The sequence below is a fragment of the Salmo salar genome, chromosome ssa07, assembly GCF_905237065.1.
Source record: "Salmo salar chromosome ssa07, Ssal_v3.1, whole genome shotgun sequence".
In the NCBI taxonomy this organism is placed as follows: domain Eukaryota; kingdom Metazoa; phylum Chordata; class Actinopteri; order Salmoniformes; family Salmonidae; genus Salmo; species Salmo salar.
The window spans coordinates 40455989-40473365 of record NC_059448.1 but is presented as its reverse complement, the minus strand read 5'-3'; the positions used below and the strand labels follow the sequence as shown (position 1 = coordinate 40473365).

The 17377-nt window shown below is 45.5% G+C and overlaps 1 protein-coding gene across 2 annotated transcripts in view; it reads left to right on the top strand.

The window, feature by feature from the left end:
• LOC106609188 (cGMP-inhibited 3',5'-cyclic phosphodiesterase A) overlaps nucleotides 1–16544 on the top strand; it is an 80589-nt gene extending 64045 nt beyond the window's left edge. The window contains exons 5-15 of one of the 2 annotated variants that reach the window (XM_014207699.2): nucleotides 30–264; nucleotides 3950–4023; nucleotides 4159–4343; nucleotides 4570–4710; nucleotides 6787–6898; nucleotides 7203–7310; nucleotides 8059–8360; nucleotides 8519–8722; nucleotides 9002–9163; nucleotides 15158–15425; nucleotides 15961–16544. In XM_014207699.2, the coding sequence (XP_014063174.1) occupies nucleotides 30–264; nucleotides 3950–4023; nucleotides 4159–4343; nucleotides 4570–4710; nucleotides 6787–6898; nucleotides 7203–7310; nucleotides 8059–8360; nucleotides 8519–8722; nucleotides 9002–9163; nucleotides 15158–15425; nucleotides 15961–16286 (2117 nt within the window). In that variant the 3' untranslated portion in view covers nucleotides 16287–16544. The remainder of the gene's footprint in view (nucleotides 1–29; nucleotides 265–3949; nucleotides 4024–4158; nucleotides 4344–4569; nucleotides 4711–6786; nucleotides 6899–7202; nucleotides 7311–8058; nucleotides 8361–8518; nucleotides 8723–9001; nucleotides 9164–15157; nucleotides 15426–15960) is intronic. The other variant, XM_014207700.2, reaches the window with a different exon arrangement.
• Nucleotides 16545–17377: the final 833 nt, after the last annotated feature.

The following is a 17377-nucleotide window of genomic DNA, read 5'->3' as shown; positions in this document are numbered from 1 at the left end:
CCCTCCTAATAACCCTGTTCTCTCTCCAGGTTACCCCCCCTCCAATATATCACCTCTGGCCTCTCCCTGCCACTCCCCTCCAGTCCAGGGGACCCCTGTCTCCAGCCCCACCACCAAGTCCTGCTCTGTGGACCTACCGGACCCTGTGGACAGCCAGGGAGAGAGGCTTGTGGACCCCCAGGCTCCACACAGAGCCTTAACACACAGCATCAGTGCACCTAGCTCCACCACACCACACTGGGGGCCACCATCGCTCTGCAGCAGGTAGCATACACGAACTTACAGATATACACAAAACAGATACTGCCCTTTTTGCTGTCACAAAGAGGTACCATATACAGAGTATACACACAGAGAAAAGCTTGAACGTCGCATTCTTGCCTGTTACTTCACTGATCATTGGCAGCGCTGTCTAGAAGACACTGAAGCGGAGACTGAGGAAGTCGTGCATGTAGCTATAAGCTCAGCCTCGCTGAATCGGAGACGAGACGTTATTTAACGGCATCATGCTGCTTTATTGTCCTGTGTGTGTTTCTGTTCTGTGTGCATGTGCATGTGTCTTACAAAGGGCGAGAGATGAGTAACCAGTCACGTCGAGAGAGAGAGAGAGAGAGATCCTCTGAGGCACATGGACTCATGCCAGAGAGAGATGAGTTAGACAGTCAAAGAGAGAGAGAGAGAGCGAGGGAGGGGTAGAGAGTCAGAGAGAGGGAAGGGGAGAGAGTCAAAGAGAGGGGGAGAGTGTCAAAGAAAGAGAGGGTCAAGGGGAGAGAGAGGGGGAGAGAGTCAGAGAGAGATGAAGAGACTTCCGCTGAGGCACATGGACTCACGCCAGAGAGAGAGATGAGTGAGACAGTCAAAGAAAGAGAGAGAGAGTCAAAGAGAGAGCGAGGGAGGGGGGAGAGTCAAAGAGAGAGAGGGAGGGGGAGAGAGTCAAAGAGGGAGGGGGAGAGCGAGAGAGTGAGTCAAAGAAAGAGAGGGGGAGAGAGTCAAAGAAAGAGAGGAGGAAAGAGTCAAAGAAAGAGCGGTATCAAGAAGAGAGAGAGAGAGAGGGGGGAGAGTCAAAGAGAGACATGAAGAGACTTCCTCTGAGGCACATGGACTCACGCCAGAGAGAGAGATGAGACAGTCAAAGAGAGAGAGAAATAGCTAGAAAGAGACTTTCTCTGAGGCATATGGACTCACGCCAGAGAGTCACAGAGAAGGTCCCGCTGCAATGTTCTAAGATGAGGACGTGGATAAGGAGTACAAGTTGTCTTTATGGCGGCGACAAGATGTTCAGTTATTAAGATGAGTGATCTAAGGAAGAAAAGTCCACCACAGAGGAAATGCATAAAGACAATAATGAATGGCTGGATGTGGGAGGGTTATAAGTGTTAAGATGGTGGACATAAAGGAAACGATAAAGTAAGTAATGGAGGCCAGGTCTGTGTTGTTGACATGGGAAGGGAGTACTGGGGTGTATTCACTAGGAACCAAACGGAAATAAATGGGGAGGGAACTACTGTACCTGAACTTGTCCAATAGAAACTCTTGTTTGCATTGTGAAAAGTTTTGTTACGGTTTGCGCTAGTGGATATGATCGGCTGAGAGAACTTGATGATAAAAAGATTGTGGGAGCTGTTTTGTTAGACCTCAGAGCGGCTTTTGACGTTATCGATGTCTAACAGAAGACAGAGGGTGTTCTTTAATGAAAGCCTCTCCAACATAATCCAGGTAGAATCAGGAATTTCCCAGGGCAGCTGTCTAGGCCCCTTACTTTTTAAAATCTTTACTAATGTCATGCCACTGGCTTTGAGTAAAGTCTATGTATGCATATGACTTAACACTATACACATCAGCTACTACAGGGAGTGAAATTACTGCAACACTTAACAAAGAGCTGCAGTCAGTTTCAGAATGGGTGGCAAGAAATAAATCCTAAATATTTCAAAAACTGAAAGCATTGTATTTGTTTTAAATCATTCACTACACCCTAAACTTCAACTAAATCTTGTAATGAAAAATGTGGAAATTAAGCACATCGAGGTGACTAAACTGCTTGGAGTAACCCTGGATTATTATTATAATTTTTTTTTAAATCTTTACTTTAATAGGGAAAACAGACTGAGACCTGGACCTCTTTTACGGCTGTGCCCTGTGTAAACATGTTGACATGTACAGTTTTAGGCATACAGACAAGAACATTTCAAACATACAAAACAAAGACACAATTCAACTGAAACAATCACAGACAACATCATATTGATCCTCCATAACATTTTTGAAATGGGCAAGGGACACCAGAGGAACTAAAAGGAACTAAAGGCAGTCCTACCCAACTCTGTGGAGACCGCAGGAGTCTCTAATGTAATCCACATCTGTGATCTGGTTTTAAAATTAGTATATCTAGTGGAAATGAATGATGATATATATGGAGGTAGTTTTAAAAGAAGTGCTTTATAAATAAACAAGAGAGCATGTTGCTCTCGCCTCACAGATAGAGAGGCCCAACCCACATGTTGATAAAGGATACAGTGATGAGTTTTGTAACTATCACCCGTGATAAACCTGAGTGCACAATGGTAAAAAGCATCCAGTGGTTTTAATGTGTTTGCCGATGCATGCATATAGATAATATCACCATAATCGAAAACGGACATAAAAGTAGCCTGCACAATTTGTTTTCTATTTACGGAAGACAGACAAGCCCTGTTTCTGTAAAGGAACCCTATCTCGAATTTGAGCTTTTTTCCCAATTCAGTAACATGTTTTTTAAAAGAAAGCCTATCATCTAACCATACCCCTAAGTATTGTAATGTAAACTGTAATGGACAAAACATGTTGATGCAACAGTAGCTAAGATGGGGAGAAGTCTGTCCATAATAAAGCGCTGCTCTGCCTTCTTAACAACACTATCAACAAGGCAGGTCCTACAGGCCCTAGTTTTGTCACACCTGGACTACTGTCCAGTCGTGTGATCAGGTGCCACAAAGAAGGACATAGGAAAATTACAATTGGCTCAGAACAGGGCAGCACAGCTGGCCCTTAAATGTACATGGAGTGCCTAGATTAATAATATTCATGTCAATCTCTCATGGCTCAAAGTAGAGGAGATATTGACTTCATCACTACTTGTTTTTGTAAGAAGTGTTGACATGCTGAATGCACCGAGCGGTCTGTTTAAACTACTAGCACACAGCTCGGACACACATGCATACCCCACAAGACATGCCAACAGAGGTCTATTCACAATCCCCAAGTCCAGAACAGTCTATGGGAGGTGCACAGTCCTACATAGAGCCATGACTACATGCAACTCTATTCTACATCAGGTTAACTGATGCAAGCAGTAGAATCAGATTTAATAAATATATAAAAATACACCTTATGGAACAGTGGGGACTGTGAAGAGACACAAATACAGGCACAGACACACGCAAACAGATAAACATGATAACAAACGCACTCTACACACACGTACACATGGATTTTGTATTGTAGGTATGTGATAGTAGAGTAGTGGCCTGAGGGCACAAACTTAATGTGTTGTGAAAAGTGTTATGAAATGTAATGTCATGTAATATATATATTTTTGTATATAACTGCCTTTATGTTGCTGTACCCCAGGAAGAGTAGCTGATGCCTTGGCAGCAGCAAATAGGGATCCTTAATAAATACAAATATACACCCCTGGATCTGGCTGTGTTGAGAGGAATAATGTCGTTGATCCTGGTTCAGCTAGAACAGCTGGTCTGATGATGTGAGAAGTGATCGCTGACCTGGACTCTTTAGCCTTTTATCTGGCCTTGTTTCCTCTAACGCTACGGATGTGGTTAACTCTTCGCTTATCCTCTTGTTCTCTTTTCTCCTCTCCCATTAGATAGAAATGTATAGCCTTTTTTCATATCGTAGTTGTTTACGTGTTTTGAATATCCTTCGTTTATCTGTCCTTTGTCCCCTCTCTCAGCTGTGGTAGACCGTACAGCAGGCTGAGCCATGGGGAGGGATCTATGGACAAAGGGGACAGAATACCCCACCCTGGTAAGTAGTAAAAGGACACTTATCTACTTCTCCATATATGTCTTCTCTCTTAGTGTTACATTTCTATTTGCCACGTCGTGAGCGTGTCAACCACCTGACTTAACCCCTGACCCCTGATCTGTCCTGTCCTATAAGATGACCCGGCAGTAGCGTCGTCAGACTGTGAGAGCACCTACGAGACCAACCACAGTGACAGCAGTGACTTTGCACAGAACGAGGAGGACGGGGAGGGGGCCATGAAGCCCTCAGACACCCAGGACGGGTGCAGGTCGTACCAGCCTGAGGGCATCGTCCTGCAACCCCTAATGCCACCTCCAGAGGTAGGTTCCTCTATAGAAATGCATTGAGTGGAATGAAAATGGGTCTACAAATATGCTAAACATTTCATGGCTGCAATATCAATCAATCAACACATTATGAAATTATGCATTTGATTCGAAGAGCAATTACCAAATAACACGCTATTTCCCTATAAAGTACACTACCCTACTTGTAACATACTATTACCCATAGCCACTTGAAATTACCCTTGATCCTGACCTCTAGGACACACAGCCTATCCTGGCCCCAGAGCCTCTGGTGATGTCAGAGCTGGATCCTCTGATGACTCAACTCAACAGCTGGAACTTCCCCATCTTCAACCTGGTGGAGAAAACACACGGCCGCTCAGGATGCATCCTCAGCCAGGTGAGAACAGGCCTCAGCCAGGTGAGAACAGGCCTCAGCCAGGTGAGAACAGGCCTCAGCCAGGTGACAACCAGTGAGTACAGCATATCTTCAACCTGGCGGAGAAGACACACTGACAGTCTGGCTGCATCCTCAGCCAGGTAAGGATACAAACAGCCTTAGTCAGGTGAGAACAGGTGAGACTTAGCTTGGTGTGGATCGTTTTCAACCAGGTAGAGATTAGGCTCCATCCTCAGTCAGGTAAGGTTAGCTACTGTAGAGCCAAGTGAGAAAAACCCAGACCCATCCAGGTAAGGATAGGTAAACAGGTAAGAATACTGTGGTGAAAACAGTCCATCGTGAACCAAGAGAGAATGGCTCAGACTTTAAATCAAACTTTATTTAAAATGCATTTAAAATCGCAACACAATTAAGAAAATACATTACGACAATGCAATGAAAAATAGTTAAAGCAAACAGGAAGCAGTAAAAAGTATGAATAAAAAGAACATAAAACACATATGATGTTAAAACAGTCACTGATTAAAGGCCAAGCTAGAAAGGTGGGGTTTTAAATGTGATGTTAAAGCCTCAATGGTGTGTGCCTCTCTTATCTGACAGGAACAGCTATTCCATAACTTAGGGGCTTTGATAGACAGAGGAATCTGCTCACCGATTTGTCCATCGAGGGATGCCTGTGAATAAAGCACTGTGAGAATTGGGTGGGATTACACTGCCATCTACTGGTTGAAACAGAAGTTACAAGTAATTGGAATTGCAGTGTGCTGTAAACCAAGACAGCAGTAGGGTCGTTCCACGAAATGAGTTCCATTTCGGAAGTGTAACTTGGTGAAAAACAACTTTCTATTTCACCTAATTTTAACATTCTGTCATGAATAGCACATGTTCAACTTAATAAAAAACATGTTCTCTCATCTCAAGAGATTCATAAAAAAATGACTATAATATCAAATCAAATTTTATTTGTCACATGCGCCGAATACAGCAGGTGTAGACCTTACTTACAATGCAGTTTTAAGAAAATACCTAAAAGAAAAGTAAGAGATAAGAATTAAATAAGGTAGAGTTATTAAATACATGTAGGTAGAGTTATTAAAGTGACTGCATAGATAATAACAGTGCCTATTAAGTGCCAAATAAAGTAACAGGGTTGACCGTAACAGGGTTGACAAAGTGTCTTTCTTCTCCAATTTATGCTTTGGCCACAAATACGAGTATAGGATGTGTCAACAACATTAATTGGTTATGAGGGAACAGATTATACACTTAAAAGTGAGATTTTACTTTAAAACACGTCTAGCCTGTCTATCTATCTCTGGGTAACAGGGTTGACGTGTTACACTCGACCCACTCAGTTTCCTACCACAAAACACCAGAAAATAGGCAGAAAGAGTAGAACCAGCTCACTGTTTTTACACTATGATTTGATTATTAAATGTTACATTTTTCTTTTGAAACAAATATTTAAAAGGAATAGTTTCACCATATTAGAACGAGAATTCAGTTCACTTAACAGGGCTGACCATAATCACATGAAATAAATAATAAGCTTTAGAAATGACTTTATCGAAGCGACAAAGTAACTACGGTTTTACAATGATGGTGAACATTTTGGGATTAAGTAAAATCTTGCTAGAAGTCACAGACGGTGCACAGAGGCATAGCCGCAGGAAGTAGGGGTGCTGGGGTTATGCACTGGGCCTTTACTAGTCCTGTATTAGTGGACCTATATAGCCTTCTGTAGCGTGGGAAAAAATAACTTTCTCCACCCACCCCTCCCTTGTCGACCCAAAGTTCTCACACGGTTATACACAGATGGACATGTCAAAATGCAGAATTTTGCAGAAAGTCTTTAATCGTATAAAACAATCAGATGTATTGAATTTTCCATTTGGTCTATATTAAAGTGCACTTGATTTAATATAACAGGCTTTTAATTCAATATTGGTGCACAATTTCTACATAAAATATCAAAGGGGACTCATTTCGGGGAAAGACCCATGAGCAGGATCACAGCTTCAGGTGTGAAGAGACTAACTAGGTGGATGGGATAAGGCTGTTCTATGTGTGTTCCAGGTTTCCTACCGCCTGTTTGAGGACACGGGACTGTTTGAGACGTTCAAGATTCCTGTCAAGGAGTTCATGAACTATTTCCATGCTCTGGAGAACGGATACAGGGATATCCCATGTGAGCAAACGTTACCATCAATCCTCTATGTGAATATGCTTTGAAAATACACACACAGTTACATCAAGTACTCGAGAATATCAAAAACATTTGATTGAAACTACCGTAATCCAAACTCTGTGCAGCTGTGGTAGCACTGCCTATTCTATCCACAAGAGGGATGTGTTGGCTTTCTCAATGCAATCACAGCACTAGTTCTGTTCCCTCTACCTCCACCTGTCTCTGTATGGTTTGTGAGGCATCCTTATCATCCAGTGGACTAAGTTAGTATTACAGTAGGCATCTCCTCTCCCTCTCCATGCAGACCACAACAGGATCCATGCCACTGATGTGCTCCATGCCGTGTGGTACCTCACCACCCAGGCCGTGCCAGGCCTGCCCAACCTCCTCACAGACCACAGCTCCGACTCTGGTGAGGACACACACACGCATATGCAAATACAAGCATACACACATGCACGGACACACGCAACCACACACTCGCGTGCGCGCACACTCCTTTCCTCCACTCTCCATTCCTTTGTGTTCTGACGGAGGCTAATATCCTATGTCGATAAGCCTACTGTTGTATGCTTGTTGCTGATGGCATCCTTCTGGGGCTCAATTAGCTGCTGTATATTAATTCATACACACCAACCACATCAGTAGCTTATGTGAAATGGCATAATATTGTCTTACATCAGCCTTACAGTTTGCAGACCGGAGGCTGTGGAAGTTCCCTGAACAGTGTTTCCAGTGAGATCAGATGACCGTTAGCTCATAGTCATCGACAGTTCTTTTACCTCTCGTTCTCGTTCTCTATGTAGAGCTGTTCCATAGAAGCCTATCTCTTCCAGAGGAACACAACAGACACCAATGTCAACACGCTGATCTTGACTTGTTTGTTCTTTACACAACCTGTCTGACTGGGCTGGCAGATGGCCTACTCTGATGGCTGAGGGGCAGGGTGGCTGGCTGTCTGTCATTCATGTTGTTTTCTGATGCTCATGTCATCCCATGCACACATTTGCCCACACATTAGCACGCTAACGCGCACACACACAACACCCATTGACCCAAGTGTTTTGTGCTAAAGTTTCCGATTTGTTACGACAATGTCCATCACCCCTCACCTCATTTATCTCTCTGACCCTTCTATCCCCGTGTGTGTGTGTCCCCAGACTCTGACAGTGGGCTCCTCACCCCCAGCCATATAGGCCATACAGGGTTCCTGGTTTCTAAGATGTCTGCGGTGATGGAGGAGGGTTATGGATGTCTGTCTGGCCTCATCCCATCACTGGAGCTCATGGCTCTGTATGTGGCTGCAGCCATGCACGACTACGACCACCCTGGACGGACCAACGCCTTCCTCGTGGCGACTAGCGCTCCTCAGGTAGGAAGGGAGAGAGGGAAGGAGGGAGGAAGAAGAGAGAGAGAGGATGGAGAGGATGGATGGATGGATCTAACTAAAGGAACTGGAAAGGTGAAAGCAAAGTCCCGGTAGATGTCCACCAATAATACTTTCATATCTTGTGTTCTTCTCAGATCACTGAAGAGATAAATGGAGGAAGACAAAGGGACCACTGAGATGCACCAATGATAACTAATGAGTGACATGTTGCTCTCTGTCTCCCCCTGTAGGCCGTGCTATATAACGACCGCTCGGTGTTAGAGAACCACCACGCTGCGTCGGCCTGGAACCTGTTCATGTCCCGGCCAGAGTACAACTTCCTGGGCAACCTGGAGCATGTGGAGTTCAAACGCTTCCGCTTCCTGGTCATCGAGGCCATCCTCGCCACCGACCTCAAGAAACACTTTGACTTCCTGGCAGAGTTCAACGCCAAGGTAAACACAACAAATGGTCATGAGCTTCTAATCTATACATTTCTCTTTGTACAACGTATCTGAATGGACTGAAGCGCTGTGTCATGTTCTCTGGTGATTGACAACTGACAGTATGTCAGTAACAAGCCTGTAGGAGAAGATCTAAGGTTTGTTTACTCAGAACTTTTCCTCTTATGCTCTCCTTGCTTCTCTCTGACAGGTTGAAAGGAGGTAGGGATAGAGGATGTGAGGACACGAGGAAAGACATTTGAGATTCATTTAACCCTTGCTTCTCTCCAGGTGGGTGACGATGGCTGCTCGGGAATCGACTGGTCCAATGAGAACGACCGGTTGCTGGTGTGTCAGATGTGCATCAAACTGGCGGACATCAACGGCCCACTGAAACACAAGGACCTGCATCTACAGTGGACCGAGGGCATCGTCAATGAGTTCTATGAACAGGTACATCTATTAGGTCTAGGTTTGCCAGAAGATACCGACCCTACCGTTACGCTTGTTTACACTGAGCTGCACTGGGGTCAGAATGCAATCATGGTTACATTAAGAAACCGTGGAGCCGGCGCGAGATGTGCATCAGAAAACATACCTCAATGCAGGAATGGGATATGCCACTGTACTCCAAATTTGACCTTTGCCCACACTGCTCCATCGAGAAGCCTGAAATACTGCTAGTTTTCCCGGAAAACTGCCCTTTTCGTCCTCATGCTAGCTAGCAGTAGCCACCACTAGGGTGACCTGAATTTAATTAAATAAACGTCATTGATCCCCAGACGGGAAATTGTGTGAAAGATGCATCTTGCCATGCAGATCCAACATTTACAAAATTACAATGATTGGTCCAAGGGGGGCGCTGCATAATTTGTGGGGGACGACATGTATACAGTTGCCTTGTTGTTGCTATCTTTCTTGTGCACCCATGCCCCCCCCCCCATGAAACTGCCTAATCATGAAATGGTCATTACACTACCTCCTGCATAAATAGCTATGACAGACTTGAGAGGGCGTAGAGGGGCAATTATATTTCTCCATCAAATGACATTGAAATGTGCTCCACTTGGGACTAAAATAGAAGGCAGGCCACTTCATGAGTCCATCACAGTACTGCTCAGTGTGAAGAGGTACAGGTGCCTGGAAACAGCCCACTCTCCAGTAGCAATGCTGCTCATTGGTCATATCAAACATCTTCAATCCAAAATCAAATCTAGAATCGGCTTTCTATTTCGCAACAAAGCCTCCTTCACTCACGCCGCCAAACTTGCCCTAGTAAAACTGACTATCCTACCGATCCTCGACTTCGGCGATGTCATCCACAAAATAGCTTCCAATACTCTACTCAGCAAATTGGATGCAGTCTTTCACAGTGCCATCCGTTTTGTTACCAAAGCGCCTTATACTACCTACCACTGCGAGCTGTATGCTCTAGTCGGCTGGCCCTCGCTACATATTCATCGCCAGACCCACTGGCTCCAGGTCATCTACAAGTCTATGCTAGGTAAAGCTCCGCCTTATCTCAGCTCACTGGTCACGATAACAACACCCACCCGTAGCACGCGGTCCATCAGGTATATCTCACTGGTCATGCGCAAAGCCAACACCTCCTTTGGCCACTTTCCTTCCAGTTCTCTGCTGCCAGTGACTGGAACGAATTGCAAAAATCACTGAAGCTGGAGACTTACATTTCCCTCACTAACTTTAAACATCAGCTATCTGAGTAGCTAACCGATTGCTACAGCTGTACATAGTCCATCTGTAAATAGCCCAACCAATCTACCTACCTCATCCCCATATTGTTTTTATTGACTTTGCTGCTCTTTTGCACACCAGTATCACTACTTACACACCATCATCTGCTCATCTATCACTCCAGTGTTAATCTGCTGAATTGTAATTACTTTGCTACTATGGCCTATTTATTGCCATACCTCATGCTATTTGCACACACTGTATATAGACTTTCTTTTTTTTCTATTGTGTTATTGACTGTACGCTTGTTTATTCCATGTGTAACTCTGTGTTGTTGTTTCTGTTGCACTGCTTTGCTTTATCTTGGCCAGGTCGCAGTTGTAAATGAGAACTTGTTCTCAACTAGCCTACCTGGTTAAATAAAGGTGAAATAAAAAATGTTTTAAAAAAAAGATGGACGAGTGCCTAGCAACCACACCGCTGATCACGAAGAGCGACTCTAAGATGTCAGAAAGCGATCAGCGTGTAGGCAGATATATTAGAGAAAGGAGGAGATAGGAATCGTATTGGGCAATGAATGGAGGAGCATATAACTCCCCACCCGGCAGACTGTCGACCAATCGCGTTCACGTTGTTATGCTGTGTCACGTGGTTGCTAAGCTAATCGTCATGCAATCCCTTCTAAAAGTCAGGGTATGAGTCGACAAACCTGCCTATTTTCCTCAAAAGTACGTAATGTCACAATTCCAAAGCTATACGATATTGCAGAGACAAAGTAAATTATCTCACATCTCGGAAAGATTTGTAATGTTTACATTTACATTTAAGTCATTTAGCAGACGCTCTTATCCAGAGCGACTTACAAAATGGTGCATTCACCTTATGATATCCAGTGGAACAACCACTTTACAATAGTGCATCGAAATCTTTTAAGGGGGGGGGGTTAGAAGGATTACTTTATCCTATCCTAGGTATTCCTTAAAGAGGTGGGGTTTCAGGTGTCTCCGGAAGGTGGTGATTGACTCCGCTGTCCTGGCGTCGTGAGGGAGCTTGTTCCACCATTGGGGTGCCAGAGCAGCGAACAGTTTTGACTGGGCTGAGCGGGAACTGTGCTTCCTCAGAGGTAGGGGGGCCAGCAGGCCAGTGGTGGATGAACGCAGTGCCCTTGTTTGGGTGTAGGGCCTGATCAGAGCCTGAAGGTATGGAGGTGCCGTTCCCTTCACAGCTCCGTACGCAATCACCATGGTCTTGTAGCGGACGCGAGCTTCAACTGGAAGCCAGTGGAGAGAGCGGAGGAGCGGGGTGACGTGAGAGAACTTGGGAAGGTTGAACACCAGACGGGCTGCGGCGTTCTGGATGAGTTGTAGGGGTTTAATGGCACAGGCAGGGAGCCCAGCCAACAGCGAGTTGCAGTAATCCAGACGGGAGATGACAAGTGCCTGGATTAGGACCTGCGCCGCTTCCTGTGTGAGGCAGGGTCGTACTCTGCGAATGTTGTAGAGCATGAACCTACAGGATCGGGTCACCGCCTTGATGTTAGTGGAGAACGACAGGGTGTTGTCCAGGATCACGCCAAGGTTCTTAGCACTCTGGGAGGAGGACACAAGGGAGTTGTCAACCGTGATGGCGAGATCATGGAACGGGCAGTCCTTCCCCGGGAGGAAGAGCAGCTCCGTCTTGCCGAGGTTCAGCTTGAGCTGGTGATCCGTCATCCACACTGATATGTCTGACAGACATGCAGAGATGCGATTCGCCGCCTGGTTATCAGAAGGGGGAAAGGAGAAGATTAATTGTGTGTCGTCTGCATAGCAATGATAGGAGAGACCATGTGAGGATATGACAGAGCCAAGTGACTTGGTGTATAGCGAGAATAGGAGAGGGCCTAGAACAGAGCCCTGGGGGACACCAGTGGTGAGAGCGCATGGTGCGGAGACAGATTCTCGCCACGCCACCTGGTAGGAGCGACCTGTCAGGTAGGACGCAATCCAAGCGTGGGCCGCGCCGGAGATGCCCAACTCGGAGAGGGTGGAGAGGAGGATCTGATGGTTCACAGTATCAAAGGCAGCAGATAGGTCTAGAAGGATGAGAGCAGAGGAGAGAGAGTTAGCTTTAGCAGTGCGGAGAGCCTCCGTGACACAGAGAAGAGCAGTCTCAGTTGAATGCCCAGTCTTGAAACCTGACTGATTAGGATCAAGAAGGTCATTCTGAGAGAGATAGCAGGAGAGCTGGCCAAGGACGGCACGTTCAAGAGTTTTGGAGAGAAAAGAAAGAAGGGATACTGGTCTGTAGTTGTTGACATCGGAGGGATCGAGTGTAGGTTTTTTCAGAAGGGGTGCAACTCTCGCTCTCTTGAAGACGGAAGGGACGTAGCCAGCGGTCAAGGATGAGTTGATGAGCGAGGTTGTAATGTTGTACTTAATGTTCACGTAATTCATGCTTATGTTGGGTTTTTGAACTAGCGCCCAATTGACTCCCATTCACTCCTTGAAGGAGTGCTCTTCTTGTCCCAGAATTGCCCAGAATGCACCACGTGGCCCATTGACGATGCATGGGCAACGTAAACAATGGCCGTTAATACGATTCCCATCAGAATAGATAGAACCAATGGATACTCCCATTCAAATCAAAGTTCTCTGATGTGGAATCGTGGCCATACTGGGTCTACCAGTTCTGGAATAGTCTATGCCAGTGTTTCCCAAACCTATCCTTGGGTACCCCAAGTCAGTCCACTTATTTGATGTATTTCAGAGCTTACACTTTTAACTAATGAGTGGCTTGATGATTAGTTGACCATATAATACGTGGACTGGTTGGGGGTTACTCAATGAGAGGTTTGAGAAATGCCATTCATTGCCTGTGAGGAATAATGTGAAATGTAGAACTACTTTTGTTCTTCTGTGTCTTTATCAGTAATGTTGATGTAACACATACCGTCCTTGTATGTAGGCAATGTACTGCATAATGCATAATCTATTCAAAATGAGAACCCTGGCATTGATGGAGAGACAGTTAGATTGTTGATGTGTTGACAAACAAAACGCACAATATGTCACTCTACAGTGATCGGAGCACCGAGGGTGTAGGTTATAATCAGTGCTACTGTGATTGACAGCGCAGTCTGTCTGTCTCTTCAAAGCCTGAGCTCACTCAATGATAAAACCCAAACCCTCGTTCAAATGTCAGATCTGCTTGCGTCCTTGGAGAGAGAGGGAGGAAGAGAGCGAAAGATAAAGGGGGAGGGCGGGAAAGACACAAAGGCAGGGAAGTGAAAGGGAGAGGGGGAAAGACGGGGAGGAGAGAGCGAGGAAAAGATGAGAGAGAGGAAGTGTTGTTGTACTGCAGTTTAGCTGACCTACTTGTGTCATCAGTGACAGTCCTCGTTCACACAGACAGAGATGCAGCAGCAGCAACACATCAGATCACAGAGCACTCAACTGCACTGACTGCACTATACGTCAAGACATGCACACGGATAACACACAGGGGAGCACACACACACACACACACACACACACACACACACACACACACACACACACACACACACACACACACACACACACACACACACACACACACACACACACACACAAACACACACAAACACACTAGGGTCAGTAGAAGCATCCCCACAATCCTAACGCTGACTATAAACACAGTGAAAACATCTTGAAGATCTGACCCTGTATCAGTGGTTAAGTTGTAACTTTACCTGCTCCTTGACACCTGTCTTTAGAAGACGTTTTAATGGTTCAGTACGACCCTCTACTCTAGAGTAGCACCTCTTTCTCTTTTTCCCTCTCGCTCTCTCTCTCTCCCTCTTCACTTCAGACAGTCATTTCAATCCACTGCACTGACTGACGAAAGCTCCGCTGGTTACTATGGCAACAGGAGACCTTGCCTGCTGCGGTCCACTTCGAGTGTATAAAGCCCCTGACGTCAACAGACACATATATATGTATCCTGCTATATATTACTTTGCTATACATGCATATACGTGATCTTGTCAGTCAGCCAATACTGAACCTATAGATTCACTTGTAGGCTTCCTCTAGCTGGATAGACGTGTGTGTTTTGCTGTTTATGTTCTTGACCTAGTTTTAAGCTTTGATTATTCAGTAGCTAATCCCACAGGCTCTGCGCACTGGTGGTTGCTGTTGGTTTACCAGCTTAGAGACTGAGACGGGCTGGTGAACAAAATGAGAAAGTTACAGATGTTGATATGTTTTCTACCATCAGTTAGAATGCAGTTGAATGTAGTTTTACATCATTTCTGAAGGTCATTTTCTCTCTCTGTGTATTAGTACCTTAATTGTGACTCCCTGCATTTGACTCTAATTTCCCTCATGTCATTGGCTGGTTGATTGATTGATTGACTTTCTTCAGTGCCAAATGGTGATGTAAAGAGGTCATTCATATTATATTCACATTAGTCATTCAGCAGAAGTGCTTACCCAGAGCAACTTAGTTAGTGCACTGCATTCATCTTAAGGTAGCTAGGTGAGACAACCATATATCACAGTCATTGTAAGTACATTTCTTCTCAGTAAAGTAGCTATCAGAAAAGTCAATGCTAGTATGAATAGACAAGTACAAGTGTTTAATAAAATCAAGGTTATTATCTTTTTGGGGTGGTGGGGGGTTGAGAGGGGGGTGCTGTGGGATTAATCAAAATACTTTGTGAAGAGGTGGGTTTTCAGACGCTTATATCTAACATTCTGCCATGTTTACCCATAATGCACCACTCCTCAGGGCGATGAGGAGTCGAGTCTGGGCCTTCCCATCAGCCCCTTCATGGACCGCTCTGCGCCACAGCTCGCCAAGCTCCAGGAGTCCTTCATCACACACATTGTGGGGCCGCTCTGTTCCTCCTACGACTCCGCCGCCCTCATGCCGGGGAACTGGGTCGACCCTGCCGACGCACGGAGGAAGGAGGGAGAGGAGGTGGGGGAACGAGAAACAGAGGAGGAAGAGGAGGATACAGCAGAGGAGGATGCGTCGACTAGCTCTGAGAGTTCCCGTAAGAGCATGTTGACGTTCATGTTGAACTTCTTTGAGTTGAAAGAACTCCGTTAACAGAAACCTATTGAAATCAAAGCTAAGCTTGAAATGGCCCAGGTATTGAGTTGTTGATATAGTGCCCATCAATAATGCATGTAGTGGATTTAAGCAATAAGGTATAGTGGCATGACGCCAAGCGGACTGCCTGTATACAGCCCTTAGCCGTGGTATATTGGCCATATAACACAAACACTGCGGAGCCTTAATGCTATTATAAGCTGGTTACCAACATTAATAGAACAGTAAACAAGTAAACCAAGTCAGCCAATAAGCATCCAGGACCCAAATGACCCGGTTTATATTTAGCAGTAGATGCAGAAGCCTCAAATACATGAGGCTACCTGATCTGCCTTAAGTGTATTTGGTCTTCCCAGGTTATCAGACCCTGCTTTGTAACCCCTGTCCAGAGGATGTATTGATAAGGGTTTGCGTGTACAGTATAAGGGGATAGAGATGTAGTAGGTTTTGTTCTGAGGGATTTTTTTCCCCTACAGAGAAGCATGTGGTGAAGCTTAAGAAGAGCAGGAGGAGAGTGTTCTGTCCCATCACTCAGCACCTTCTGGACAACCACGAAATGTGGACAAGAGTCATCGTCTCAGAAACCCGGGACACACCAGACAGAGAGGCGCCTAACTGCCTCAGCATCCCCGCCGAGCTAATCACAGCCATCCACGAGGAGGAGGATGAGCCAGCCAGCAAGGAGGAGCCAATAGATGGCCAGGGAGAGGAGACGGAAGGGGAAGAGACGGGGCTTGCAGAGGAAGAGGAAGTGGTCGAGCAATCAGAGACCGCAGAGAAAAGGGAGGAGGAGTTGGAGTGAGAGGATTATCTTTGACCCTTGAAGATCAGGAAACGGAACATTTATCCAAACTCATACCCTCTCCCAAATAGACTTTCTGACTCATGTCAGAAATTATACTCTATTCCCCATGTGGTGCACTAGCTGGCCAAAAATAGTCCACTATACAGGGATTGGGGTGTTGTTTGAGACACAGCCTCTGATATTTGGTTGCCAGCAAATCACTTAGACACAACACTGTAGAAGTTTTGGAGTAACATGTGCCTAAAGAAAACAAGGTGGAGGGAGGGAGGGAGGGAGGGAGGGAGGGAGGGAGGGAGGGGAAGCTGAGGATGAGGTGGGATTTATTGTTTTACATACGTACTATATTGGATCAGGTTTCCATTTCAGGATCCCTCTCCCTGACGAGGTGCCCACAACGCAATACGGGCCCACAGAACACTGACCCCACTGCCAGCCTCAAGACACAGCCGGCCATACGAGTGGTCCGCATCCACCTGACCACCCTCACAGAACCAAGGTGTACAAAGTGGACTGTACTGAATAGACAGTAAAAACACTAGCTCCTGAGGACAATGAGATGAAAGTGCGGGAAAAGGCTGTGTCCGCTCTGTGTTGGTTCTCAGGGAGCGAGGAGAGGACTGAGGACTTAGGACTTGGGAGAGGATGGCCAGTGTTGATACAGAGTGTGCTCACACACACGCATGGAGGCAAACACACACTCACACACACACACAAACCCGTCAGAAGATTTGCTAGCTACCCCAGGAAGAGGGAATGGGAAGTCTAACATAGAACCCTGTAACTCTGAAAAAAGCTTTATACTCAGTCATGGAAAAAAATCCACAGCACAGTGTTTCTTCACATTCTTCATCTCTCTCCCTGTTCCCAATTTTACCATGTTTTCTCTCTTTCTTTCTTTCGTTCTTTCTTTCATTCTTTCATTCTTTCTGTCTTTCATTCTTTCTGTCTTTCTTTCTTTCATTCTTTCTTTCACTCTCTCCACTTTTGTGTCGGTCATTCAGGCTCTTCTTTTCCTGTCACTCCTACGCAGTTCCACAGGACTTTGGAACACTGACACACCCCACTGGGCACACACTGGTTGAATCAAT